The 27,994-nt window shown below is 29.9% G+C and overlaps 2 protein-coding genes across 4 annotated transcripts; both read right to left on the reverse strand.

Moving 5' to 3' along the window:
- Nucleotides 1-276: 276 nt before the first annotated feature.
- LOC132708756 (D-2-hydroxyglutarate dehydrogenase, mitochondrial) lies at nt 277-6,184 on the reverse strand. Its single transcript, XM_060681313.1, has 8 exons — nt 5,758-6,184; nt 5,559-5,703; nt 4,283-4,480; nt 4,035-4,228; nt 3,188-3,356; nt 2,842-3,128; nt 1,311-1,476; nt 277-1,257 (listed from the first exon to the last, which is right to left on the reverse strand). Exons 1-8 carry the CDS (start codon nt 5,845-5,847, stop codon nt 1,007-1,009), a joined length of 1,500 nt encoding a protein of 499 aa, XP_060537296.1. The 5' UTR covers nt 5,848-6,184; the 3' UTR covers nt 277-1,006.
- A 2,925-nt stretch (nt 6,185-9,109) lies between these two features.
- LOC132708852 (battenin) lies at nt 9,110-27,786 on the reverse strand. 3 transcript variants are annotated; one of them, XM_060681487.1, is made up of 9 exons: nt 27,711-27,786; nt 15,960-16,189; nt 14,691-14,806; nt 14,476-14,634; nt 11,993-12,130; nt 11,759-11,939; nt 11,554-11,703; nt 9,445-9,585; nt 9,110-9,389 (listed from the first exon to the last, which is right to left on the reverse strand). In XM_060681487.1, exons 2-9 carry the CDS (start codon nt 16,146-16,148, stop codon nt 9,267-9,269), a joined length of 1,197 nt encoding a protein of 398 aa, XP_060537470.1. In that variant the 5' UTR covers nt 16,149-16,189; nt 27,711-27,786; the 3' UTR covers nt 9,110-9,266. The 3 variants fall into 3 exon arrangements, with proteins under 3 accessions (XP_060537470.1, XP_060537468.1, XP_060537471.1); XM_060681485.1 differs by lacking the exon at nt 27,711-27,786 and adding an exon at nt 19,858-20,002; XM_060681488.1 differs by lacking the exon at nt 27,711-27,786 and adding an exon at nt 16,278-16,318.
- Between the last annotated feature and the right edge of the window lie 208 nt (nt 27,787-27,994).

Here is a 27,994-nt window from a genome sequence, read left to right on the forward strand (position 1 = left end):
TTTCTGCAACTTTTTTTTTTAATTATTTTTTTTATCAACTAAAACAATTACAATAAGTAACAAAAAATTAATTGGAAATTCTTTAAACAGTACGTAAAGCACTGGTCTCAAGAATACAAGTAATAAATTTATAAAAAATAAATACAAAAAATGGTAAGTATACAACCCATTACTTAATCTTATTACTATTATACCTTGTATAGTACCTATATTTAATTTACATTCAATTGAATTTTTAACTGTTTTACAAATTTAGTATATTTATTTATATTTCTTACATTTTCTGGAAGCTTATTATAAGTACAGGCTGCTTGAAATACTGGATTTGGAAGTCCGTTATTAGTAATTGTAAATATCGTTATGAGATATGTTGTCATACATGTGAACGTCTTTATTAAATATAACCCTCATGTTAGACTTTTGTATTTTATTTATCACCTAATACATAAATTTGCATTGTTCTTTCTAACTTAATCAATTTGTTTATTTTATAAATGTCCAATTCTCTATACAAATTTTCTGTATGTGTGCGACGATCATAATTAAATAAAATTTTTTAGGAATTTATTTTGTAGAGTTTACATTTTCTTAAAATAAGTTGCGCCACATACACCCCATATTGGAATTATATATCTCATATGTGATACAAACTAAGAATTGTAAATATTCATTTTACTATCGTAATTCAGATAATTTCGGCTTTTATATACGGCACACACCAAATTGTATTTGATATAAAATTAATATGCTCAGCCCAGTTTAAATTATCATCGATCAGGACTGAACCCTGTAGACCTTTCAACGTGATCCACTTTGTATACGTTGTTATAACCAGTCCATCGTGTTCCAAGCGATATTTAAGTTGCATACCGGTTGCATAAAATGATGTTTGTTTAGAATTTCCGGAGTATTTAAGCAAATCACAATTTAGTTTGATAGTTTCATCGCAAAAAGGAAATATATTACATAATTTTACAAAGAAAATATTTTATGCAAGCTGCTGCTCTCACGGAAATACTTTATAAGGATTTAGGATCCGATTGGGATCCATTATTCGTTTTAGTTCTTTCATCATATTAAACGGACCCTTTGAATTAACCAAATTCAAATATTTCGCTTTTTGAAAACCCATGCCGTGTTCGGCGCTAATGCTTCCGCGCAGATCTAAAGTTTTCTTTATAACAAACGCCTCTAACGACTCTTTAAATTGTTTATCGTAGCTGTGTGCGGTAACTATAAGGTGCAAATTTCCGTCGCCTAAAAATAGTAATTTGAAATCAGGAAAAGAATAATTATTATATATTATATACCTAAGTGCCCAAAGCCGCAAACTACATCCGCTTGTTTTCCAAAATGTGTTTTTGTGTCGTCCACAATTTGGAAAAAGCTTGTCAGGGGCAACGTGACGTCATACGAATAAGAATATCCACACTGTCTAATTCCGTCTGGAATTTTTTCCCTGATACTCCAAATTGCCTAAAAAAATGTTCTATTTGAGAATGTACTCTCGACGTTTTAAATAAGCAAATGGCGAGCATCTTCAGGAGACTTCAGACTTCAGAGATAACTTCTTCACCACACCCCGTATGCTCATTCTGACTTATACGTTTAATGTTACTAGTTTTTCTATAAATTATCAGTACTCCTTTAACATGCAACATTAATAAAAAGAAAATGCCCAAAATCTCGAGGATCTACTCAAACAAAAAATTCTAGAAAAAAAAGTATTAGAGAGAAATTCGAATTATTACAATTAAATAATAATAATAAATATTGTTATTATAAAAATGCATAATTATTTTTTTTATTAAAACGAGTAGATGGAATTAAATTAGACTCCCCCATTAATTCTTAACTAAATTTAAAGAAAAACTTGCCGAATATATATATATATATATATATATATATATATATATATATATATATATATATATATATATATATATATATATATATATATATATATATATATCTATATATATATATATATATATATATATATATATATATATATATATATATATATATATATATATATATATATATATATATATATATATATATATATATATATATATATATATATATATATATATTTTTAACGTATTGATTCACGGATGGAAAAATGTGATGACACTATATTCTGGAATATCATCCGTTCACTTGTTGAACTCCGACTGGAATCCTGCAGACGTTTCGCCAAAATCTCATTTGGCAATGCTCGCGCTCCGAGTGTTCGAAGTGTTTTCGGAGCGCGAGCACTGAGGATGCCAAGTGAGATTTTGGCGAAACGTCTGCAGGATTCCAGTCGGAGTTCAACAAGCGAACGGATGATATCCCGGAATATAGTGTCATCATATATATATATATATATATATATATATATATATATATATATATATATATATATATATATATATATATATATATATATATATATGTATATATATATATATATATATATATATATATATATATATATATATATATATATATATATATATATATATATATATATATATATATATATATATATATATATATATATATATATATATATATATATATATATATATATATATGGCGTATTCAATATAAGCTGTACTTGATTGTAATTTATTTTCTTTTTCTAAACATTCACAATTCCTAGATTCATTTCTGATTTAAAAAGTAAAATCCAGTCCATGTAGTTTGTCTTTAAATTTGAGGTCTGATTTATCCTTTCGAAGCAGCAATGGAAAATTATACTACTAATGATTTTGGCCTTTCCTGTGCCATTTCTAAGTTAGCAGTCTAGGCTCGAGAGGCTCGGAAAGCCCTTAACCAACTAGATTAGTTTACCTCAACTTTTGTTGGTTCGTTGGTTACAGTTCCGTTTACCACGAGATCAGTCTCCAAACTAGAATCAAGGAACTGGCTCACTTTTTCCCCGTCATGCGCTTCGTTGCTACCAGATGTTTCGATTAAGACGTAAAATGGGTATTTACCTATGGGAGATTTTATGTGTGTTTCCCTCTCTAATAAATCAATCGAATCGGCATCCATTACCTCAAAAGCTGACAAAATTTCACCCAGATCTTCTTTCGATTTCTTAAGTGTTTGCAATACCCTTTCGTAATTCTGGCAACCTGACAGAAAACGCTGAAGTCATGATTTTTAAATAAACGGGAAGACTTGATAAACTCACCCAAAAAAGCTACGTTGACAGACTTCGGTAGGGTGGGACACAACAGAGCCACCTTGGTAATAAGCCCTAAAGTGCCTTCCGAGCCGATAAATAGATTTTTTATGTGAAATCCTGTGTTGTTCTTTTTTAAAGTGGCCAAACTGTCGATTATTTCACCGTTGGCTTTCACCTAAAACACACTATTTTGTATGGCACTATTTTAGACTCCTTTAACTTCTAAAAAGTAATATTTGGAACAGTTCTTGGAATACCTATAAAAATGGGCGAAGGTTGTATACATTTTGTCAAAAACGGAGCGATTTAATAAAAATTGAACTAAATTGGCTTTTACTTGATGAAAATCCATTTAACAAAATAAATAAGAACTAAAAGTTCAGATTTTCGCGAAATTATGTATTTTCCCATGACAATTGCTTCGACAACACCTTGTGTTTATTAAACATTTGATAAAGACACGGTGTTGTCGAAACAATTGTCATGTGAAAATATATAATTTCGTGAAAATATGAACTTTTAGTTTTATCTATTTTGAGTAATTTAGTAGTAAATGACTTTAGTTTGTGAATATGACTATGAATTTTTAATCAGAATGACTTTTATACCTTTGTTGAGTTTAGACCATCACTTATGGAATATTTCATATTTAATATAAACTAACTTTCATCTCTAAGTACAGCTGAACGAGAATTATTATAGAAAGTTTGTTGAAATGCTGAAAAAGAACTCGAAATATGACAAAGATAACCTTGATAGCTTTTGAGTGGTTTGAGTTAAACCTTCAATTTTTTATCAACATGATTTTGGTAATATTGTCAGGATTAAGGCTATTGGAAAACCATTCACTTACCACTTCTAATCCTAAGACATTACCATGAAGATTGCCATATCGCAAAAGTCTTTTGCCGCCAGCATTGGTGGCTACATTTCCTCCGATGTGACAAGAACCTTTGGCCCCTAAATCAACCGGTGCGATTAACCCTTCTTCTGATAACCTGTTATTTAAATTTTCCAAAATGCAACCCGCTTGACATATCACAGTACCTATAAACTAACACAATTAGCAAGTATCCGGCTTAACACTCATATGTTGATTACCGGCAGTGGGATCTATTTCTATAATATCGTCCATTAATTCAGTTGAAAGTATGATTTCATCAAAAACAGGTACACTACCACCAACGACGCTAGTGTTCCCACCCTGAGGACATACTGCCAATTTATTTTTGTTACAGTATTCCAAAATTTGGGATACTTCTTCCGTTGATTTTGGTCTCAACACTACCGAACTTGACCCTTAAACATCAATTCATTTTATTACAACAGAGTTTGTTTCGTGACATATACTGAGTGAGAGAATTTAAAATATAGGGTGTTCAGTCATAGTTTTCTAGAATTTTTGATCATAAATATAGCTTTAAAATTCAAAGTTGTCAGTGGCGTAGCGTTGGGAAAAGCAATTTAATTGCTTTTTTTACAATTTGGAACGATTTAAATAATAAATTACTTAGATTAACTCGCCTATTTTATTTGGATAGAGTAAGCAAAAAATTGTCAGTTGCTCAGTGTATGTACTTATATGCATAGGCAACAAACCTTTAAAAAACTGAACGATTGACTAAATATAATTAAAATAGCAAAGTTCAAGTTAATTTTATCGCAATTTGACCATACAAATGACGAAAGGCAAAAACAAATGCCCACAGACCATAGATCTAACCAAAAAACTGACTGTAAAGGCGATGACAACTTTTTCGTGAAATGTAATAAACCTACCACATTTCTTAATCTACATAAATTGATTTAATAAGGAGGTGTAAATCCTGTTCAGATTTTCCTCATTTCCGAAAAATTTTCTTTGGAAAAGCCTAGGGTCGATCCCAATTTTGTTACTTAAAAAAAAAATAATAAAAAAAATATATTTAATTTTTTTATAATAATATTTAAATATTTTAAAAAGAACAAACTTAGAAAACGGTAAAACTATAAAACTAAATTGGTTCAGATATAGGTAATAATTTAAGAGGAAATAGATATATTACCGCCATTTTTTAAGGAAGAGTGTGAAGTGAAGACAAAGTGAATAGACTGATAAGATTAGTGAAGACAAATTATCTTGTATTTGTGATGTTGGATGGTTCCTTAATCATTACTGCAATTTATCCATAGCCCTGGGGATGACATAGCTTTGAATCGAAACGTAAGCCATTAGCTTCAAAAAGTTTGGCTGAAATTTCCTCTACGCCATTGACAAAAGATTTGCATTAAAATCACTGATAACGATATCATAACAATGCGAACAGTTTTAAGGTTTTTGCTGTCGCTTCGAGTTGTTTTTTAATTAACGATACCGTTATATTTGCTATATATTTACCTCTGTAAGTCAGAAACCAGTCAACATTGTATTTTTCTAAATCGGATAGGTCCGTAACAACTCTCTCTCCTAATAATTGTTTAAAAAATAGCAAGTGTTGTTCTTGGGGGTAATTATAGTACCCTCGCTCCACGTTGTAGTTGTTCTACGAAAGTACGACTTGGTTTGCAAAGTAATCCTAAGGCAGTAAATGACTTACCATCGTAAAGTCCGGCTTATGTCCCATGTGCCTACATACATTTTTAACACAGAAAAAAACCGGCAGTCGAATCAGCTTATTCAGTAACATTTTTATATAAACTTTCTGCTATGGATTCGTTGTAACCTCTGATTAACTCAATGTACATTCTTATCAGCACCAATACACATAATGACGTATTTGATATTGGCTATTAAAGAATCCAACACGACAAGTACTTTCTAACAAGAAACGGGATCTTGAAGTTATTAATAATGCGGGCTTGTTTACAGTTTTCGTTGAACGTATGAATGCCTTGCCGAGTTTGATAATATTAATAGATACCCAAATAAACATATGATGGCACGTTAAGGTTGTGCCACATTTGGGCGCTGATTTTAAAAGTTGTAACGGTTTTTTTTTGTTTAAATATAAATTCAAATTAGCGACGGATATCTTGACACATACGCGTTCGTGTATATAGTCTCCCCGTAGTAATAAGAAAGTAATAACATACTAACAAAATAACTTTCAAATATTGCTAAAAAATTATTAATAAGTCTTGATTTTTACTTAGTTTTGAATAATTTATATTCGTTCTTTATATTCGTATTCGTATTCCACAATTCCTTAGATAAGGAAGTGGCATAATTTCCAACTTCTTAAAAATTGGTAGACAGTGCTCCAGATAACCTGCACCGCCAATCAAACGAACAACTTTTTTTGGAGTTTAAGTGCCTGGTTTGCTATGGCTGTTCATAGATATAAGAAAGTGACTAACTGATACGAATTTAGGAAAGACCCGGGCAAGCTGTACGAATGAAATATGGCCGAACAGGTCTGTACTTTGCTTAGAATTTAATTATTAGGGATTTTGTTAGGAAAGATACTCAACAATATTTATTTATTTATGTATGTATTTATGTTTAAATCTAAAATAAAATTACAAATTATTTTTATTACCTACTTAAATTACTTAAAATTATTCACATAATATGTCAGTATCACTATCGCTATCATCGCCTGTTCTAATTATTATTTGTTCTATATTATTTGCAATATAGATATACGATTGTTCTGCTTTTTCTATATGTTTAACAGAATTTGCCTAACTTTGTGGAGGGATGTTAAAAACTTCGGTTTCTATAAGTTTGAGGACATTGGAGTTAACACGGATAAAAATATTGTTACGACGAATGGCAGATTTCAGTTGATGCCAAACATGTTCAATGGGATTAAATATACAGTGGTAAGGTGCCCTTGACACTGTATGCCCTAGATTTTGTAGGTTCAAGCTTTGTAGAATCTCAATTAATTGCTTTTTGGTATAATCTTCGTGAAAATAAATGTGGTTATTATAAATGTAGTTTTGAATTGTTGCTTTTGTGTCACATGAGGAAGGGGTTTTAGTCAATTGTCTACTGTGATAACTTGCATTGTCCATTACAATTACGCTATTAGGAGGGATGTTTGGAACTAGTTTGTTTTTAAACCAACTTTCAAATAAATCATGGTAATCCAGAATAGATTCTTTAATATTTTTCGCAGACAGAGAAAGTCCATTTGGAATCCAACCATCTTTAGAGCCAGGCGCGTTTGTTTTACACTTATCAGTTGAGTCAACCCAACTGTTTTCCGAGGCATCATAAGTGTCGAACCAGGTTTCATCTAAGTAAATAATTATCTTTTGTTGTTCTCTGTAAATCCTAATTTTTTCTAGATATTCCAGTCTCCATTTCCGAATTCTAAAAGATTCCATTAAAACTTACCTTTTGTCAATTTGTTTAAATCTAAAACCATAAGCTAGTTCTGCCACATTTAACATCGGTTACATCTTTTTCAAGCCTCCTAATTAAGATATCTAATGTAGGCACTCTTTCTTCCTCGTATAACTGGTAACTTTTACGCCGTATTATATCTCTTTCATCTACACTCGAGAAAATGTCAGCATCGTTTCTTTTTTTCCTCGCGGATATGGGATTATTCGTAATTTTCCATACTCTTGATGTTGGAATTTTCGTCAATGTGGCCTTTTCTTCTAAAGATTCTTGCTTGCTGCCACCACACTCAATGAGAGTCAAATAAACATTGTTTATAACTTCCTTAGTCTCAATAGGATAGTGTTTTCTACATTTGGGCGGGGGCACCTCCTGAGATACACACGAAATAAGAATGATTACTAATAAACTTAAACTAAGTAGTATACCAAACCAAAGAATACGGTATAAAATTATTTTCTATTGCGGACCGCAATTTTACCTGAATTTAAATTCCGAAATTTTTGGTAATAATGTTGTTGCATTGTATGTTAACGACCACCCTTGGACAATCTTATTCAAAAACAATTGGTCACTTTCTTATATCTATGAACATACCATACTTATTACTTAACTCATTTTTTAGAAATTTATTAATAAAAACGAATATCGTTACGTATTTCGGAATATTAACAAATTCCATTACCACATTAGTTTTGAAAGGCCTCTGTGTGAGATTATTACATAACGTTTTTACTCTGTTAAATCCATTTTTGATATTATAAAGCTTCTTTTTTTTTGCAACACAAAGATTACTATTCCATTTTAAAACATAGGTCCTTTCTTAATAATCTTTTTTTTTTTTGCTTTCTAACAGCTTTCAGGAAAATGTTTTACAAATTAAATTTAATTTTTTTTATTATACTTGTTTTATTTTCTTTTATTTATTTTATATAATTTATCGGCATCGTATTGATGAAAAGAGCAGTAATTCAATAAATTTATGAAATCAGATGTTTATTATTGATTTGACCCATCTTAAATTTGAGGGCAAACTAGACTTAATTTATGTATGAATAACGTATTGGGGAAGTCCCAGTTTAAAAAGTTTCATTTTTTAAATAAATCGGAAACCACTTTAATCGATTAATGAATTGTTGAATTGTTGCCGCTGTATCGACTATTTAAAAAATTTTAAAAACTATGAAACACTCTTCACATGTATTAAAGATTGTGATATAACATTTTTCCAGACTAATCTCCAACCTTTATATAGTTTGATTTCGTAATAGAATAAACATTAAAAAAGAAAAATATTTTATATCATTATTATATATCTAAAATATTAAATATCCAGCATTTGACTTAATTTTCTTGGCTCAGTTTCATTTTTAATATTATATGTTATTTATATAATTAATATACTTATATATAGCGACTTAAAAAAAAGAAAATTAAACGCAAAATAACGGCTGCGTTTAAAGAGCGCGTAGTGTGGCAATGCCTTTATACTGCTTAACTGTCGTATAATGTTTCTTTAAGAATTCTCAGTAGTGTTATCATGTGGCAAAGAGGCAGGACCGGATTCTACAAATTTGAAACTTCATCTCGTATAAACAGCATTTATTTGAAAATAAATTATAATTACTTAAAAATAAATAAATACTAATTTAAATTAATGCGAGTATCTGTTTTTGGAAAAACTACTATTACCTAAAAGCGCAAGCACACACACACACACACACACACACACACACACAAACCAACTTATTCTTAAAGTGGCATATCACATATTTTGTTGTGAGCTAAGATAGCAAATAATCCGGCCAAAGATATACCGGCACTGTCTCCAAATGCCGTTATGGCCATGTAATATTGTTTATTTTCCTGAGGTACCTGGAATTTATTATAATTTAGACAACTATTCTAAATTGCTTAAATATTTAATTACTTCTGTTGATATTCTATAATAAGTGTTGACGTATGATGACCCTCCTAAAAGTCCTTCCCATAACACCAAAGCAACGACGATGTAAAAGTTTGGAATGTAATAGTAAATAGCTTCCGTGGTAAAAATTATCACATTTACTCCCTAAAACCACATCAATTCCAGTGGTCAACCCAACCAATTAATAGTTATTAAAATATAATTTTATTTAAATATACATAGAGTTGGAGTATAATATAAACTTTTATTATATTATTTTGTGTACTACATTGTATCCTATTGTATCCATCCTAAATTGGCTGTAACCTAATAACCATTAGGCAAATTAAAAATTTAATGTTATTGGACTACTCTTCTACTGCTACTCTCTGAGATTTCAATCTAAATGAATTTTTAAGGGTATCTCTCATTGGCGCACCCAATTTCTTCTTCGTTTACCGTTTTTGAGTCATAACCACAGTTCATGCTACTATTGTTTGTTGTAATTGACCTTCGGTATAATTATTAATATATATATATATATATATATATATATATATATATATATATATATATATATATATATATATATATATATATATATATATATATATATATATATATATATATATATATATATATATATATATATATATATATATATATATATATATATATATATATATATATATATATATATATATATATATATATATATATATATATATATATATATATATTTAAAAAGTCTAGTAGTGGTGACCACTGCAATGTGGGTAGCTACATAATGCTGAGCGAAAGTTCCTTCACAATAAAAGCACTATTTTACAAATATTTATGCGATGATAGACATATCTTTGACACCAAAAACAGAGAAAGATCTAAATTTTCTTTGCCTTTGCTATTCACTCTCGCCAAGATGCCACTTTTCAAAATTTTGAATACTCATGATTTTGCTATAATACAAATGCTCAAACTTATGACTCTCAAGGTTAATATGGATTTATAATTATTTATTGACAACAGAAATTCCTTTCATGCCCTACAAAATGTAGTAAGTTTCGGCACAAAGAAAGCTCAGCTTAGCAAAATAAATAATAGCCAATTTGTTATATCATTGAAACGAGGTAAATAGCACTATATGATGACAAAAAATTAAACATGACGTTTATAAGGGGTATAAACAGTAAACTAAAACAGTAAAAAAATTTGTTAGTTTGGTCTGATTTATACCCTATAGGGGACAACGAATTCAGGGTGCACTGCACTTTCATTCTTGCTTTATATAGGCATTGTAAATTTTAGTCATAATAACTTTTTATATAGTTGCAGACAAATGATAGTTTCAGGTAAATGGCTGTTGCTTAGGCAAATGTTATCTGCCTGGGCAAATTGCTTCTTGGTAGTCGTTGGCAGGCAAATGAAAAATAATTTTATGACCATGTAAGTGAATATTTGGATTTTTTATTATTCACTCATAGTTTTTTACAAATATTTTGTTTGTATTTAGCATTACATTACAATTAATAAGGAAATTTTGTTTAAGTTACTGATTTACGTTTTCTTACTATTTTTAGAATTAGTTTTTGCCTTTGTTATAAATAATATTCATTAAATAAACTGACGTTTATTTTGTTATTACAAATATTAACATTTCCATTTGCTTAAAAAATGTTTAGGGAAGCATTGCATTACAATAATTAATGTATTACAAATTTTGTTTAAGTTTTATATTTACATTTTGTCATTATTTGTAGGATTAGTTTCTTAGTTTCTTATAAAAAATGTTCACTAAATAAAGTATTACAAATATTATTGGACATTATTACAAATATATATTTTTTCTTTTGCCCAAAACATGCTTAGGCAAATACCATTTGACTAGTCAAATACATTTGTCGAGTTATTTAGTACTTGAAAGATAAAAAGCATTTTTGGTCCAGGTAGCTAGCATTTGCCTACACAAAAGCTATTTGCCTAGAATTGCCATTTGCCTGCGACATATATAACATTATTATGTGTTGAACCACAGAGAATAAAGTAGAAATTCAAGCCGGCTCTGACCAAATTACGTTTAATGGGTGGTAAAGGTCAAACCATGGGTCAACGGTAGTCTTTTCACTATTAATATACCTGTAAAAAGGCCATAATCCAAGTTTGCCTAATATGAAATAAGTTCACTGATGATCGAGAGATGAAAACTCCTACTTGATAAGTTACTTGAAGCCACCTGTACTGAGAATCTTGGGGAATCGATGAATTTTTTATCTTGATTAATTCGAACTGAAATAAGAGTATATTGTAGTTCTTTTTCGTTTTTGATGTCGTGAGTACGAACCGTTCCCTGGTTAATGAAATACTCAAACAAATACACCAAGGCGAACGGAATCATGTACTTCAAAACTCGAGGAATGAGCCGGAGTTTTGCCAAAAAGCCTGGATGAGGAATTTCAATTTTTTCTTCATCAAATTCCGTCGGGATTTGATCAGTCATTGGTTTCGGGAGAATGATCCAAAATCTAATAGAAGCTACCGCAATTTTCTAGCCAATTAATACTGACAAAGTGCTTACGATATAGCCATTGATGCTGGTACTACCAACATGATCAGCAGCGACGTTTTCATCCCAAAATACTGGAGCAGGGAATATGAAAGAGCACCGATAACTCCTGCTCCTCCAGTGCCGGAACTCCATGCTGATACGACGTTTCTGCAAAATTGTCATATACAGTTTGTTGTGGGATTTTTTTTACTCCATGGAAATAAAATTATTATCCAAAGTTGCATTTTGGGTGCACTTTTTCTATAGTTAACATCAACAGATCCAGTGAAGTTTTAATATTTTAGATTTGTTTGTTGCAACGATTTTAAATTACAATTGTAAAACTTCCAATATATTCTTATCACTATCAAATTGTAACTGCTTTAAGATCTGTTTTAATCTGGCAACAAGCTGATATCGGGCTTTATCACTTGATTTAATAGTTTAATAATGCAAGTGTAGATACTTAAATTAAAGTTCAGAATCAGTATTTGATACTCGTAAAATCTCAGTACGTAATTATATCTTAATGAATGAATGACACGATGCTGTTGAGAAGAATTTTCAAAATGTCTTCGGCAGTGCCTAAGCAACTATTTAAATGAAATATATATCGTCACTAAATTTACGATAAAGGTATCGTATGGTAAATTTTTCTGAAAAGACATTATGACCTTTTTATTCGAATTAAAGTTAGAAGTGATTATTTTAAGCTTTTTTCATTTTTCTTGGCTAAAATATCATAAGCGGGCAAGTTTAAGAAAAATATATTAATTTTCTCGCCCTATATTTCCCAGGCCTTGAGATCCCGAATTTATGTGACACGGTATTAGTACATCCTGAAGGACAAAAAGCAAATAATCTCAACATTTTGTTATAAATAATGTTTGATTAAATGTTGATTGCACGCGCATTTGCAAAATAAGTAGAGATGTTTGCCATTGTAAAACAATGTTTGTTTCTGATAAAAAAAATCAGGGGCGTACCTGTTTTTTCCAATCGAGGTGAAATTACTAGTACACTAATTTAAAATGGATTTTTACAAATAATTTAAAATCCTAATTGGTTTCCAGTTTTAAAATATAAGGTTGTTCGGAAAGTCATTTCGTTTTTTCCCGTCAGAGGACTTAATTACGTTTTTTCGAAACCAACTTCACACTTAAGCCGCATAACCATTATATGTCTTGAGAGCTGATGTTGCAAGGCTTGTGTGTGAAAAAGTTCTATTAATTCTACGCAGTAGTTTTTGGTTGGTGCCCTTTTAAATATGGAGAGCAATAAGCAGCATTTTCGTCATATTTTACTTTTTTACTTCAGAAAAGGTAAAAATGCTGTCCAAGCGAGAAAAAAATTGACGGATGTGTATGGAGAAGGCGTGTTAACAGTACGCCAGTGCCAGAACTGGTTTGCAAAATTTCGATCCGGCAATTTTGATGTCGAAGATGCACCACGGTCTGGAAGGCCGGTCGAAGCTGACAAAGATGCGATAAAGGCATTAGTTGATGCAAATCGGCGAATAACCACACGAGAGATCGGTGAGAGATTAAATTTGTCGAATTCGACTGTTTATGGCCATTTGAAAGGCATGGGCTTAACCTCGAAGCTCGATGTGTGGGTGCCCCATGTCCTTACGGAGCGAAATTTGTGTCGTCGCGTTGACGTGTGTGATTCGCTCCTCAAACGTCAAGAAAATGATCCATTTTTGAAGCGGATTATTACTGGGGACGAAAAATGGGTTGTATACAACAATATTAAACGCAAGAGGTCATGGAGCAGAAAAGATGAACCGGCTCAAAGCGTGTCAAAAGCCAACATTCACCAAAAAAAGGTGATGCTCTCCGTTTGGTGGGATGTCAAAGGAATCGTTTTTTTTGAGCTTTTGCCGGACAATACAACGATTAATTCAGAAGTCTATTGTCATCAACTTTACAAATTGAATGATTCACTTAAAGAGAAGAGGCCCGAATTAATCAACAGGAAGGGTGTAGTGTTCCACCGGGATAATGCGAGATCTCACACAAGTTTGGTCACTCGCCAAAAACTTTTACAGCTTGAATGGGACGTACTGCAATATCCACCATATTCTCCAGATCTGGCGCCTTCCGACTACTATTTGTTCCGGTCCCTGCAAAATTTTTTGGATGGCAAAACCTTTACCTCAAATGAAGATGTCAAAAACCACCTGAACCAGTTTTTTGCCAGCAAGGACCAAAACTTTTATGAGAGGGGAATTATGTTACTGCCAGAAAGATGGCAAAAGGTGTTGGACCAGAATGGCCAATATATAATTTAACAAAATATTTATTCATTATACGAAAACTGTCTTTCATGTTCCCCAAAAAAAACGAAATGACTTTCCGAACAACTAAAATATTATACGGGGTGTTATTTCATAGGTTTCTAATATTCCACAGGGCGATTTATCAAGTATTTTAAAGTTGAAAAGTTGTATAAAATATAAATAAAACCGATTTCCAAACCAAAATTGAGACCTGGGTGTTATAATCATATACCTTTGATAAAACGAGCTATACTGCAGATAGGTGACTTCGCCCAATCCAGAGCAAAAGGCAGTAAAGACGACACCCATGAGCGCCAAAGTTATATTTTGGCCGAACGCCACTGATATGAAACCTGCCGCTGCAAAAATTACACAGGCTGCAACTCGAACGCTAGAAAAAAAAAGGGCAAAAAGTACACCAATTTTCGTATACTTAAATATACGTACTGCACCATGAATGGGATGAATGGAGCCAAAAATTTTACCAGAAGGGCGGGAAGTATATCAGCTAGCAGAATTGCACCGGTAGACATGTACGTACAGTCTCTTGCATTGCTCGTAGTCTAAAACATATAGGAAACAATTTTTAGGAATTCTAAACGTGGTTTTATTCCAAACAAACCGAAACATTGTCACATATTCCATAGCCTAAACAAAATTTTCGAAAAAATCACAAGTTACTTCTTTTTTTAATTGGAGTCAAACTTAAATCAACAATAATGACGAAAGTTCTGTAGAAAATTTGTTATTTGTTGAATCTTAGAAATTATTTTTGGAAAAAAAAAACATTATAACTGTAAAATATAATGAAAGAATTAAAAAAAAATAAAACAAAACTTAAAAAAAATATAATAGAGTTAGTTATTAAAGATAATGTAATTTGTTCCTGCACACCTAAAAAAAAATAAAGCAATTAAAATCGTTTACAGACAAGTCATCATATTTTGAAAAATTTGCCTTTGTTCACTTTATATAAGTAGATTTTTTACCTATAATGTAAGTTCAAATCAAGTTAAGTTTAAGTACCTAATGTTAGTTTTGGTTAGTTAGCGCTTTTTCCAGATCTAGATGTCCTAAATAAAATAAAATGAATACCAATATAAAATACAAATGCAACGTAATTAAATGGGCACCATATGGGACACATTTTTATTGTGAGAGCATATTAGGTTAAATTTGTGCACCCAAGTTATCAATGTTAATTCATAAGAGTTTATAATTTTTAATTTTTTCAGCATAAAATTAAGAATAAAAAAAGTTGTATTATATGTTGCCGATGTAAGTGGATACACTGTATAAATCTGTATGCTTCGAATACGAACTATATTAAGTTAAGTTCAGTTAAGATAAGATCCGTTAAGTATCCAGAAAAGAATTAGGTAGGAAAGTGGTTAAAATAGTTAACATTCTTTAGTTGTTTTTTGATAATGGCATACTTAATATTAACCGAAATTTTAAGGTTGTTTCTATTCTACACAAATTAATCGTGTTGAGTTGACTTATACGTTGTCTAAATCGATTTTGCAGAGTTTACTAGGGTTTGTACCAAGAAAGACATCAAATATCCTAAGAAATAAGAAACAAGAACAAACTTCTATGTGTGTATGTTTATATGTAAATCTTTAATAAAAAAAAACAAGAAAAAAAAATTGATATTATATTTCGGTTTAGTTTGTAATAAAATCAGTTGAAATTGCGCTCTCTCTTGTTTCTCACGTTCGTATCATCAGAGTTGCTATCCATATTATGTTCAATTATATCGTTAGCAGCTGTTAGCATCACGACGTATCCGTAATTATTGCAAAGCCCCAAAATCCAAAAGGCGATTAAAGTACGCATCCGATCACTTCTTCCTCTCGTGTTTCCCACTTCTGGTAGACTTGTAGCGTTGGATTCGGAATACATATTAGCTATGATATTCCGACTAATTATTTTTATTGTGGAATCTAATAATAAAACAAAAATTAAACTATACTTGGGCCTCTGCTAAATAGTGTAGCTAAAAAGAAGACCAAATGCATGCAAAATATGTACCTAACTCTCAGTGGTTCGTATGTGTATACGGTCGAATATTTCATGACATTATAATTAACTTATTGGTTTCTCAAATGACGCTGCAACAGAACACGGAAATCCCATTTAGTTCGTATAATATTTATGATTTGGCATATACGGTATAAAATTTTAAGTGTCACAAACACATCTAGAGTGGATACAAATAGAATGGAAATTGTTCGGACGCCATGACGCATCGCCTTGTTTACTTTAAACGGCTTGAACATTTATAGAAATATACTATTGGACACGAGTAGGCAAAAATTTTCGACTATTTTCAGATATATCTAAAGAGCTAAACAATAAATCCTGCATATTGCAATTTGAACATTTTAATTAAATTTTCAGCCTACACTGTCCTCAGTTTACTTACTATGGATTCTTCCATTTTGGATGTGGTTTGCATTATAAGTTACTGCTTATAGCAGTTCGATTTCTACAACTTTTTGCATACAATTCAGGAGCACGGTCAAAAATTTATGGGATCATACTGTAACTTTTTAAATTGATAAATTACATTTATTTTCACTCAGAATAGTGTTGGCTTCTCAAAATGTAGTTTTGGTTAGTTTCACATTTATTTTAACGTTAGTTGTACACTTATTTTAAATGAACTAGTTGAAATGCAGCATTTTTAATAATATATTTTATTCCTAATAAATATTCCCCAACAATAAAGGGAATATCAAAATGGGATATGGAACATAGGAAATCCCAACTATTGGTTCTCCTGTACATTTTATATCGAAGACGTAACTTTTTGAAGGGGTTGGTATGATTAACCCATGTGCCGAGTTTGAATAAACTTTAATAAGCCAATCTTGCGTTATTGAATTAAAATGGCAAATTAGAAAATCAATCACCAGTAGAATACATTTTGGCAATGATCACACGAAATTCCTGACAGTAATAAAAGTTTTTTTTTGTTATCGTTATACCTTATTAAACGCGCTTTAATTGAAGTGTAGAAAAAGTAACCATAATTAAGTGATATTATGCAGGAAACAGTCTTAGAGAAGTATCTAAAATGTTTTCGGTTTATTTCCCCCTAATTCAAGTTAGAAATTTGCCAAAATTTTGAGAATAAAAAAATATAATTATAATATAAATATAAAAATTATTAGTTCATTAATCGCTTGTTTAAATTTATAATATACAAATTAATTAAATAAATAAGTAATTTAATATAATGTCAAAAAATATCAAATTTTTGAATAAAATATTTAAAAATTTGTAAATATAAAAAAAAATCACTTTGTATATGATGGATTATGCAATTAAAAAAAAAGCAACAGACTGACTTTTAGACCAAAATTTGTCCAAATATCTTTTTTAGAAATTAGTCGACAATTTTTGTATACCCTTTTAACATTTAGACTTAAAATACAAAAACATTATAAAATCTGTTTCAAACCTTCAGTCTCTTTACTTTTGCTCATTATATTTTTGAGGTTAATTTAAGTTACGCAGTACAAAACTACAAAGAAAAGGAAGAAGAAGGGTTGGTTTAACCAATAACAAAACTTAGTAAAGTCGACATCTGCTTATTAGCGACAATTTATAAGGGTTAATGCTTAATTAAGAAAGAAACATTTTAATTAACTATATTTGTTATGAAAAACAGAGATTCCAATTATTCAGTATTATATTTTCGAAAAATTTTAAATACACAAGTGTACGGAATGCAATTAAAATAGTGACCGTTGCACAGAGTATCTCACAAGTCTCACTGAACTTTGATCTTTGAAATGAAAGAAAGCCACTCTATATTATTTCACTTTTAGAATTCTGGATTTCCCTATCGTTGATTTTGATAGTTTCTTAGATATCTTGATATTTGATATTAGATATTTTAATCAATAAAATAAGAAATTGACGTTTGATAAAAGATATGAAATAACTAGAATAGGGAAAAGCCCAACCAATCGATGTGGGTGTCGCATTTGAGAAAATTAAATCTTGCAATTGTCAAAACACCCTGTAAGCGATAAATAATTCTTAATGTAAATATCGCAAATAACATTCGCGTTTCCCTTGACTTCTAACCAAACATGCTTAAAGTAATGTTACATCTTTCAGAACCGAAATAATGAAGATATCTAAAATTGCTATAATTAAATTCAAAAATGAAATAATATTTGGGGGGGGGGGGGGGGTTACATTTAAAATATTAATGTTAGGTGCTGTCAGGGACTTGCGAGGTATCCTACGTGATGGTACAATACAATACAATTTTTTTATTGAAAATTTTTCAATAAAACAAACTTTTATGAAGTCCTGTAGTAACCCTGCATATAATTGTAGCAATATAAACATTTTTAAATACATTTCTCTCACTCAGTCTATAAACTGACAGCTATAATTTCCATAAATTAGTTTTAAATTGCAGTAGACAACCTTTAATGTGTTCGTGCGTTCAGCCAAAAGTCTGGAATGAACAATTGCATTCTCTCCAACGGTTTTCTTTACATAATTTACATGGGCGGACATTTTTGGGTGTATATTATTAATATAGGATTCAAACTGTAATGATAAAAGGTCGTTTACTAAAATTTTATTATACGAATTGGTTCTTAAAATTTCAACTAGTTGTTTTTTTATAAGTATATCCAAAATAAAGGTCACGCTAACTAAGGAGCCTGAGCAGTGTTTAATGTATCTAATAAACATCTCCTAGTAAATAGTTTATTGAGGCCAGACGAGTAATTTATTGTGTGCTGGACTATACATTACAATATACTGACGTATTGAGATTGAGAATTTCATTCTGTGTCATCTCTCTCAAAACTCAAAATATATCGTCTGCACCTTGAAAATTAATGAAAAACTTGACTTTCTCCATGGAAATATATTCGAAAAATCAAAGCAAAATATTCTGCCTGGCAGACACAATAAAAAATAAAAATTTGCCCGCTTGGTTCGATCTTAAACGTAATTGCCCTCGTTCCCATTTATTCCGTTAAACGGACTACTTAAAAGATGAACTGAAATAGAACAATAAATTTGTTTATGATATTTTTATCCATTTATAACGTAAATTAATTTATCTGTAGTAATAACCTCCGATAAATATATTATTTAGATTGTCGAGATTGCGTTTGCCGGTTTCGATTTGTAAATATTGCTAAGAGAAGTAAAAGCGTAACTCGGTCAATATCAACAACGAGTAAATTTTGACCTGAAATTTGTTTATTGCATTTTATTTTTACATTAATCCTAGATGTATCACGTATTTAATTAACGAAGCAACTTAACCAGTAGGTTACTTGCCCGTTGCATTATTATAAAATCGATATAATTTTATATAATAATATAATTTCTTTTTTAGAGCAAAGAAAATAATCGCTGGGTGGGGTACATTAGCACTTGCTCATGCCTTAATATAAAATATTACTATGCTATACAAAAAAAATAGACGAGGGATCAAAAAAAAAGGTTTTTGTTGTCCATATTTTACCTTGTATACAACCTTCGCATCTAAATTCTTGTGGTTGAATTAGCAAACGCGTATTAAAAAAATGGTCACGCTTAACCAGTAAAAATAGAAACACAAACTTACCTACTTCCGAAATTCCGTGCTACTGCAATAAAACTGTTCAATATAACTCTGAGCGAAAACAATAAATAATGTTTTAACAACGGACCAATTTAGACTAAACACTAGTTTTTCCCTCGAAGACTTATCGAAACCATTGTTGATTAAATCGTCGTATCTAACATAATGACACTTAAAAAAACCTCGAATAAATTTACGATAATTTTTCGCATACCTTTATTGCTCAAATTGCCAGACGATATCGGCAACAAAGTCACTGATTAAATGACGGCGTGATTCTCAAATCAACGTTGATTAAAGCGTTCGTATATTATTAAAATAATTCTTTTAAAATGCGAAATATTAATTACATGTAAAAACTAATATTGACATCGAACTAAATACGTTTTCACAAATATTTTAATTTCCTTTGTAAATGCATCAGAAACATGTTTTCACACGTTGCGGCATAAAATGTGCCACATAATACAGGGTGTTCCAAAATTAATGCACTAAATTTTGATGTTTCCTATATAAACAAATTATACCTACAAAAACACTTTTTCCACACTACTTTGAAGCAGCAAAAGCAAAAAATGTCACGCTTTTTTCTCAAAGCAAAAATATTTTTAAGGACCCCCGTTTATAATAATAGTAATATCTTTATTATCCCACATATTTAGAATACAACCAGTGTGTACTGGATTTCGTCAAGTCGGAAAGGTAGAAAATTACATTAAAAACACATGACAAAGCACAAGAATGCAGTGACAAACATTAAAAGGTGAAATATTTGTTTAAAGTCTATAAACTAAAAACAGTTTTCCAGGAGGAAATATTTTAGTTTGGATTTAACAATGTTGATGCTACTATTCTTTAGCTTTGAAAAAGTTTATTTAAAAATTTATATTTAAACATATTTTTCCGAAAATTATAATCTTTGTTTTATAGAGAAAAAGTCTTTTTTCTTTCTATTCAGAAAAATTTCGTGATTTATAAAGTCAAACGCTCTGCTAAGATCACACTTGGAACAAATTTGATTTCTTTTTTCCTAACGATAAGTAAAAATATTGAAAACTACTTTGGTGCATGTCGAAATGACCAGAAGTATGATAAAAATGTTAAACAATAAAAACCTAAAGTTTCAAATTATTTTCTGAAATTTTAAGTAACAAAAAAGCATTAAAAAATGCCTCTTGCTGTTTTCACTATCTGTTGGAAATATCAAAAAAAACTTAGACATAAAAGTTGTTTAGATTCATTTATACTTTTGAAATATTGTGTTATGGGTTTTTGTATTTTTGAGAACAACTTTCTTATTTTAAATAGTTTAAATAGTTGAATTTTTGAATTCTTGAGAAACTTTTATAATTTTATAATATATTATATATCTTTTACCCTAAATCTTGCAGTTTTTGACATCTTTCGATTTCTTCGGCGGAAAGCCTTGCTTAAATATTTGGAGTTGATTTCCTCGTACTTTAGAGGTCTTTGTTGATATTTTAATGATAGATAAATAGAGGATGATCAAAAAGTATCATTAAAAATCTAAATGAAAAATTCGTTAAAAGTTTAAATTTTTATAATGCTATTTTATTTGGCATTAAAAAAAGTGTTTTTTCAATAAAACCTTTTTTCGTTGTGAAAATGTGTGGCAAAAAAGAGCAATATCGCAGTATAAGAACGTCACCGTTTTGGCTTGCTGTGGTTTTAAAAATCAATGTTTGACCCTTTTATACTTCTCAAATTTTTTTTAATGTTTGTTTTTGACCACCCTGTATTTCTTTGTTTGTAACATCAACACAGACCACTAAAAAAAGTCTTCTATAATTAAATCAACTCCAAGCAAAGCCTTTTATTCGGAGAAATCATTGGATATATTGAGATTTGTAAACGTCACTTTTGATATGAAATTCTAAATACGAAACGAAAAACTTAATTATATTATGTATGTAATATGTTTAAAATGTTCCGAGGAATTAAAAAATGCCTTAACATGCCGGGTGTTCTATTTAAAATAAAAAAGTTCTACTTGTCCACGAATATACAAACACCCTGTATATATAGCAATATAATATTTGAAAAGTATAACTTCTATTTTAAGGTTTTTTGTTTTTTTTTGTCACATTCTAAAATAGGGTATCATCCCATAATAAATGTCAATGAAATAACCTAGACTGCTTCAAAAAACTATAAAAAAAAATTTCAACACCCTGTATCTCGGAAAGGAACCGTTTCAGACATATGTTTATTTATGTTGAATGTAGAATATGCCATAAAAATACTTGTCCTATCGAAAACGTACTCCAAGGCATCCCAGACTGCCGAAGAACAACTGTTGACTGACCTTTAACCCCATTAAATACGAATTTTAGGAACTTTTAAATACCAACAACACCAAAAGCGTATTAGTCAAGTACATGGTCAAATTGTTATCCTCAAACCTACAGTGATAGGATGGCACCTCAATACATCCAGAAAAATATACATTATATTAATAGTTCAGACATAATTACGTAATCAAGATTCTTATTTTCCTATAATTATTGAATTCCAAAGATGCAAAAATTGCAAATTATATCTTAGCAAGTACGTCGATATTCTAGCTATAGTACTATGCATTCCTGTCACCATTGCATTACTTGGTGCCCAATGTAGACAATATTCTGCAAAAGTTATTCAGGCTGCAGCCTAGTTGGGTTTCTACATTAATGATTTCCACTAGAAACACTTTTTCGCCACAGACGCCACGTAAATTAAAACTAACCACACTTCTAATTAAGATTTTTATGATATAAATGTATTTATGTATATGTATTAGCCTAATCAAGAGTTAGCGAAACTACAGCTGCTTGTATTTTTTCATATTTATAAAATATACTAGTATAAATATAACCTTTCTACGTTGTTTTGGTGTCACTCACACTTTAGTTGGCAATAATTGTACAATTTTCTTCTATTTCCTTACCATTTTTGAACATTATTGAATTGTCAATTCCATTTTCAAAAATTTTTTGTCATTTTTTGTTCATAAAATTTTGATTTGGTTGTGATGCTGTGAGACTTATTAAATGTAACATTAAAATAAATGGATTTGTTTTCCTAAAAGGAAATGGTTATTAAATTTTTACGTAAACATTTTTATTTCATTTAAAGTTAAAAACTTAATTTTAAATGATGCATCCGTGAGCTCCAAACAGTTCTCTCTAAAAAAGTTTTACAATGAAAATTAACCGCTAGCAATATTTTTTCAAACAATTTTCATCTTTCTGTGATGCTGTGAGACGCATTAGATATAATGTAATATAAAGGGAGTTGGTATATTCAATTTTTACGTATATATTTTTGATTGCATTTAAATTTAACAACTTAATTTTAAATTATGCTTCGGCAAGCTCCTAAAGCTCCAAATATTTCGCTCTAAAAAAGTTTTATCGTGATTTTAAACTTCAATAGATTGATGTATTTATGTATATGCATTAGAATAATAACTGCTTAGCAAAACGATAGGCGCTTTAAAATCCTCACATTTATAAAACATATATTTATGCCATTGATTCAAAACTAAATGTGTTGAGAATTACTATAACTCTAAAGAGTTTACATGTTAATGCTATGTGATATGTAAATTTAATATTCTTCCAAGTAACTCCTAAAATCCACGGCAAAAATAATTAAAAAAATAAAATAAAAAGTTTTTTTATTCAGAAAGTCTATTTTATTTGAAGTCACTAAGCACAACTTTTGAACCTTGTGTTGGTGTCACTCAAATTGACACTTTAGATTGCACATAATGTTCTTTTGTTTATATTTTCGTATTAATTTTCAAGACTATTGTATTATCATTTCGTTTTCAAAAATGAATCTATTAGTAATTTTTTTTTCATAAAATTTTCTGTGATGGTGTGAGACGCGATAAATGTGATATTATAATTGATAAATTTGTGTGAAACGAAGGTGCTTTTAATTCCTCATATTTATAAAACATATGTTTATGTCATTAAGTGAAAACTAAATGTGTTGAGAATTACTATAACTGTAATGGGTTTACATTTTTAAGCTATGTGAAATGTAAGTTCCAATTAACTCCAAAAATCCATCGCAAAGAAAAAAAAAGCTATTTTATTCAGAAGGTCTATTTTATTTGAAGTCACTAACTACAACTTTTAAAATTTGTGTTGGTGTCACGCAAATTGACACTTTAGATTGCATATAATGTTCTTTTTTTATATTTTCGTATTATTTTTCAATACAATTGTATTATCATTTCGTTTTCAAAAATGAATCTATTAGTAATTTTTTTTTTCATAAAATTTTCATCTGTGATGGTGTGAGACGCGATAAATGTAATATTATAATTAATAAAATTGTGTTCAACGAAGATGCTTTTAATTCCTCATATTTATAAAACATATATTTATGTCATTAGGTCAAAACTAAATGTGTTAACAATTACTGTAACTGTAAAGGGTTTATATTTTACTACAATTTGAAATGTAAAGTTAATACAATTCCAAGTAACCCCAAAAATCCATCGCAAAAACAATTTTCAAAAAATGCTTTTTTATTCAGAAGGTGCATTTTATTTCAAGTCACTAACTACAACTTTTGAAACTTGTGTTAGTGTCACTCATATTGACACTTTAAATTGCAAAAATGTTCAATTTTTTTATATTTTTGTATTATTTTTCAGTACTATTGTATTTCGTTTTCAAAAATGAATCTTCTAGTAATTCTTTTTTCATAAAATTTTCATCTGTGATGGTGTCAGACGCGATAAGTGTGATATTATAATTAATAAATTTGTGTTAAACGAAGGTGCTTTTAATTCGTCATATTTATAAAACATATGTTTATGTCATTAAGTGAAAACTAAATGTGTTGAGAATTACTATAACTGTAATGGGTTTACATGTTAATGCTTTGTGAAATGTAAAGTTAATATTCTTCCAAATAACTCTAAAAATCCGTCGCAAAGAAAAAAAAAGATTTTTATTCAGAAGGTCTATTTTATTTCAAGTTACTAACCACTCTTGCACCTTGTGTTGGTGTCACTCAAATTGACACTTTAGATTGCAAATAATGTTCTTTTGTTTATATTTTCGTATTATTTTTAATTGTATTATCATTTCGTTTTCAAAAATGAATCTATTAGTTTTTTTTTTTTCATAGATTTTCATCTTTGATGGTGTGAGACTCGATAAATCTAATATTATAATTAATAAATTTGTGTTTCTAAGAGGAAATAGTATAATAAATTTTTACGTAGACTTTTTAATTACAGTTGTTTAATACCTTAGTTTGAAATGACGCTTCCGCAAGTTCCAAATATTTCGCTCTAAAAAAGTTTTATCGTGATTTTAAACTTCAATAGGTTTTGAAAATAAGGTCAGGGGAAAACAGACGACAAGCAGACAGACGGTGTAGATTTAGGTCCGGGTATAACGGTTTGAGTCTGCATCATCATTGCTTGTGAAAAGGGTGATTTAGGGGTAGTATGGCGCGTCTCAGATTCCATTATTCTATAGAACTGACAAAAAGGTCTCCCCAAATATTCCATTCCAGCCGGTTTTTTTTTTAGTGAGAGGGGTGAGTAACCAGGTGGCATATTCGCTATATACGGCGACCTTGCGAACAAAGATCGCAATCAGTTACTTTTTTAACAATGCCAATGGGTTGGATGCGTTTGCTTTAATGCTCAGATGTCACTGTGACACTCGACGCGTCTACTTCTAACCCCGTCAGAGTATTTTTGAAAAATGTTTCTCCGAAATTTTTCGTTTTTTCGAATTTTAAAATTTCTTGAATTAACGGTTGATTGTGTTTCATGTTATGAATTTTTGCTTCAACTGTTCAACTGGCGTTATTAAGAAGTTGGATTTACCTATCGCCACGATCAGTTCACTAAGGTACAGAAGAATATCATTTTTTATATGTATTGGCTTTGTTTATAATTCCTCATTATTGTTATTGGGCGGGGAAGTCGAAATTTTAACAGTCTTTAACCCACATTTTTGAGTAATTTTCAATTAAAAAAATATTTATATAATTCAGGATTTAAACTTTCAAAGAAAGTCCCACAGCTACTTCATATAGAGTGACTCCAGAAATAACAATTAAGCTATTAAGTGTACTAAATATCTTTAAAAAATATACAAAAATAGGTATTATGGATAAAAATGCAAATTAATTTTTCAAATTTAATATTTAAATTATTTTCTAATTTAATTTAAAAACTTAATTATTATTGTTAAACATATCATCGCAAATTAAGTCCCCTTTTATTTATTGAACCATTGGAGAAACCAAGTTCAAATGTTTTGGTTTTTCTGGGTTGTTTTGACTATATCAACGTTGGACTGTGCCGCTAATTGACGCAATTTTGTAGACAGAGTAGGGCGTCCAAATTAGGATTATTGGAAACGCACATTCATTTTCAATACGTTCATAAAATGTTTGTTATTATTTTACTTTTGAATTAAAAAATAATTAAATTTGGGTTTTTCCCTTTATATTGATCGTGGGACTTAATTCTTTGTTTTGCACAAACTTGTGACACAATAAATTTGGTATGAAGAGTTTTTTTTTAATTCCTTAACCTGTTTTTAAAATTTGGTAAAGTAAATAAAGCCAAGTTTATTTTGCTCTTACAACATTATACATTCAATAATAATAATATTGTAAACTTTTGGAATTAATAAATAGTTATTACAACATTTTTACGCCACTAAAATGATATTAACTGAGTTCAAATATAATACTTTCTTTGGCATCTGTATTTTACTTTGTTTTAATTGTTCTGTTGTTATAGAAGGTGTTTGCTAACTTCACTGAGAATTCTCGCCTTATTTCTCTCCTTAATAACAAATGATTTTAGCACTGTGTGTTGTGTAAAAAAACGAACCAACACTAATTATGTTTCACTCTAAAACCATAAGAAATACGTGAAAAATCCTGCAGACGCAATTTTCTTAAAATTAATTTTTAATGACGTTTGCAAACACCAGAATAATTGAAAGAAAATAAAATAAAGATAGTTAACATGTACATTAGTTTATTTTCACACTTTTAAAAAATATTTATTTATGGTCATTATATATTTATATATTGAATTTTTCATTTATATTTTATTTAAACGGGCCTCTCGCTCATAAAGTAGAATGCAACAATTACATGCAAAGGCTCTAATTTGCGCCAGGAGATACATTGCGGGGTACCGTATTCTCTAAGATAAAAACATTTTGTGAAAAACTAGCCCCTATCTCAACAAACTAGAACTTGTTTACGATCACCAAGTTTCTCAGACAGCATCTTAGGGCACATATCTTTATGGAAATCTCGATGGAAAAGTTCCTTTTATTTTCGTAGATATCCCACCGTTTAGTACGCACTAATTTTTATACCCTATATAATTGCCATCATTATTTTAAATTAATTATTATAGCTAATTATTCAAATAAAAATAAAATTGCATTGCAGCGCGAAATAAAATTGCCGTTGCTCATATCCTATATAGCGATTTCAAAAACTAAATTTACAAACATGTATACTAATCCTGTATCACGGCTAGCACGAAATAAACTAAAACAAATTCCGAATTCTAATTTTACCCGGAATTCGAGTTAAAAAAAAATTAATGCAGGTTGAAGAATGTCAAACTATAGAAGCGATCTTTAATTGATTGAATTTCAAATGCACTCCATAAATACATTTTCATGTTCAGTTCGTCCGGCAAAATAAAAGAATAATCTGCTAAATATTTGACGTCCAGGATTGAGCTTCTGATTGGGTAGGTTAATACACGCCCCTATCGAATGAGGAGTGTCTGTCACCACGCAAAGCTTGTCTAATTTTAGTAAGAAAATTTTTGTACTCACCCACGAATCCATTAGTCAATTAGTCGAAAAAAATAGATTTTTCTATCGGGATTGTTGTAACGTGGCACCGTATATTTAGTTATTGCTTATGTTTATCGCTACTGGAAAATAGACAATTACGTTGCTTTAAATGCGTTTTTTAAAGTAGAAGCTCACCTTACGTTTATTTATTCTGAAACCGTTATCTAGTTCTGTTCTGTGGTAGATTCAACAGTGATTTGAAATTTGAAAGCAAAATAATCATTGTTTAAGTCGGAAATTTATGCTTTTCTACAGCATATAAA

Source organism: Cylas formicarius, unplaced genomic scaffold (assembly GCF_029955315.1).
Source record: "Cylas formicarius isolate icCylForm1 unplaced genomic scaffold, icCylForm1.1 PGA_scaffold_12__32_contigs__length_19106922, whole genome shotgun sequence".
Lineage (NCBI taxonomy): Eukaryota > Metazoa > Arthropoda > Insecta > Coleoptera > Brentidae > Cylas > Cylas formicarius.

What these genes read in the sequence shown, in the direction of transcription:
- LOC132708756 (XM_060681313.1), bottom strand. Translation starts at nt 5,847, where the DNA reads ATGTTACTGAATAAGCTGATTCGACTGCCGGTTTTTTTCTGTGTTAAA. An exon ending in TGTCAACGTAGCTTTTTTGG is followed by an intron (nt 3,129 to 3,187) that starts GTGAGTTTATCA and finishes GTTTTCTGTCAG; the next exon opens with GTTGCCAGAATTACGAAAGG. An exon ending in TTGCGGCTTTGGGCACTTAG is followed by an intron (nt 1,258 to 1,310) that starts GTATATAATATA and finishes TACTATTTTTAG; the next exon opens with GCGACGGAAATTTGCACCTT.
- LOC132708852 (XM_060681487.1), bottom strand. Translation starts at nt 16,148, where the DNA reads ATGTATTCCGAATCCAACGCTACAAGTCTACCAGAAGTGGGAAACACG. An exon ending in GCAACTCTGATGATACGAAC is followed by an intron (nt 14,807 to 15,959) that starts GTGAGAAACAAG and finishes TATATGTTTTAG; the next exon opens with ACTACGAGCAATGCAAGAGA. An exon ending in ATTTCATTAACCAGGGAACG is followed by an intron (nt 11,704 to 11,758) that starts GTTCGTACTCAC and finishes CTCTTATTTCAG; the next exon opens with TTCGAATTAATCAAGATAAA.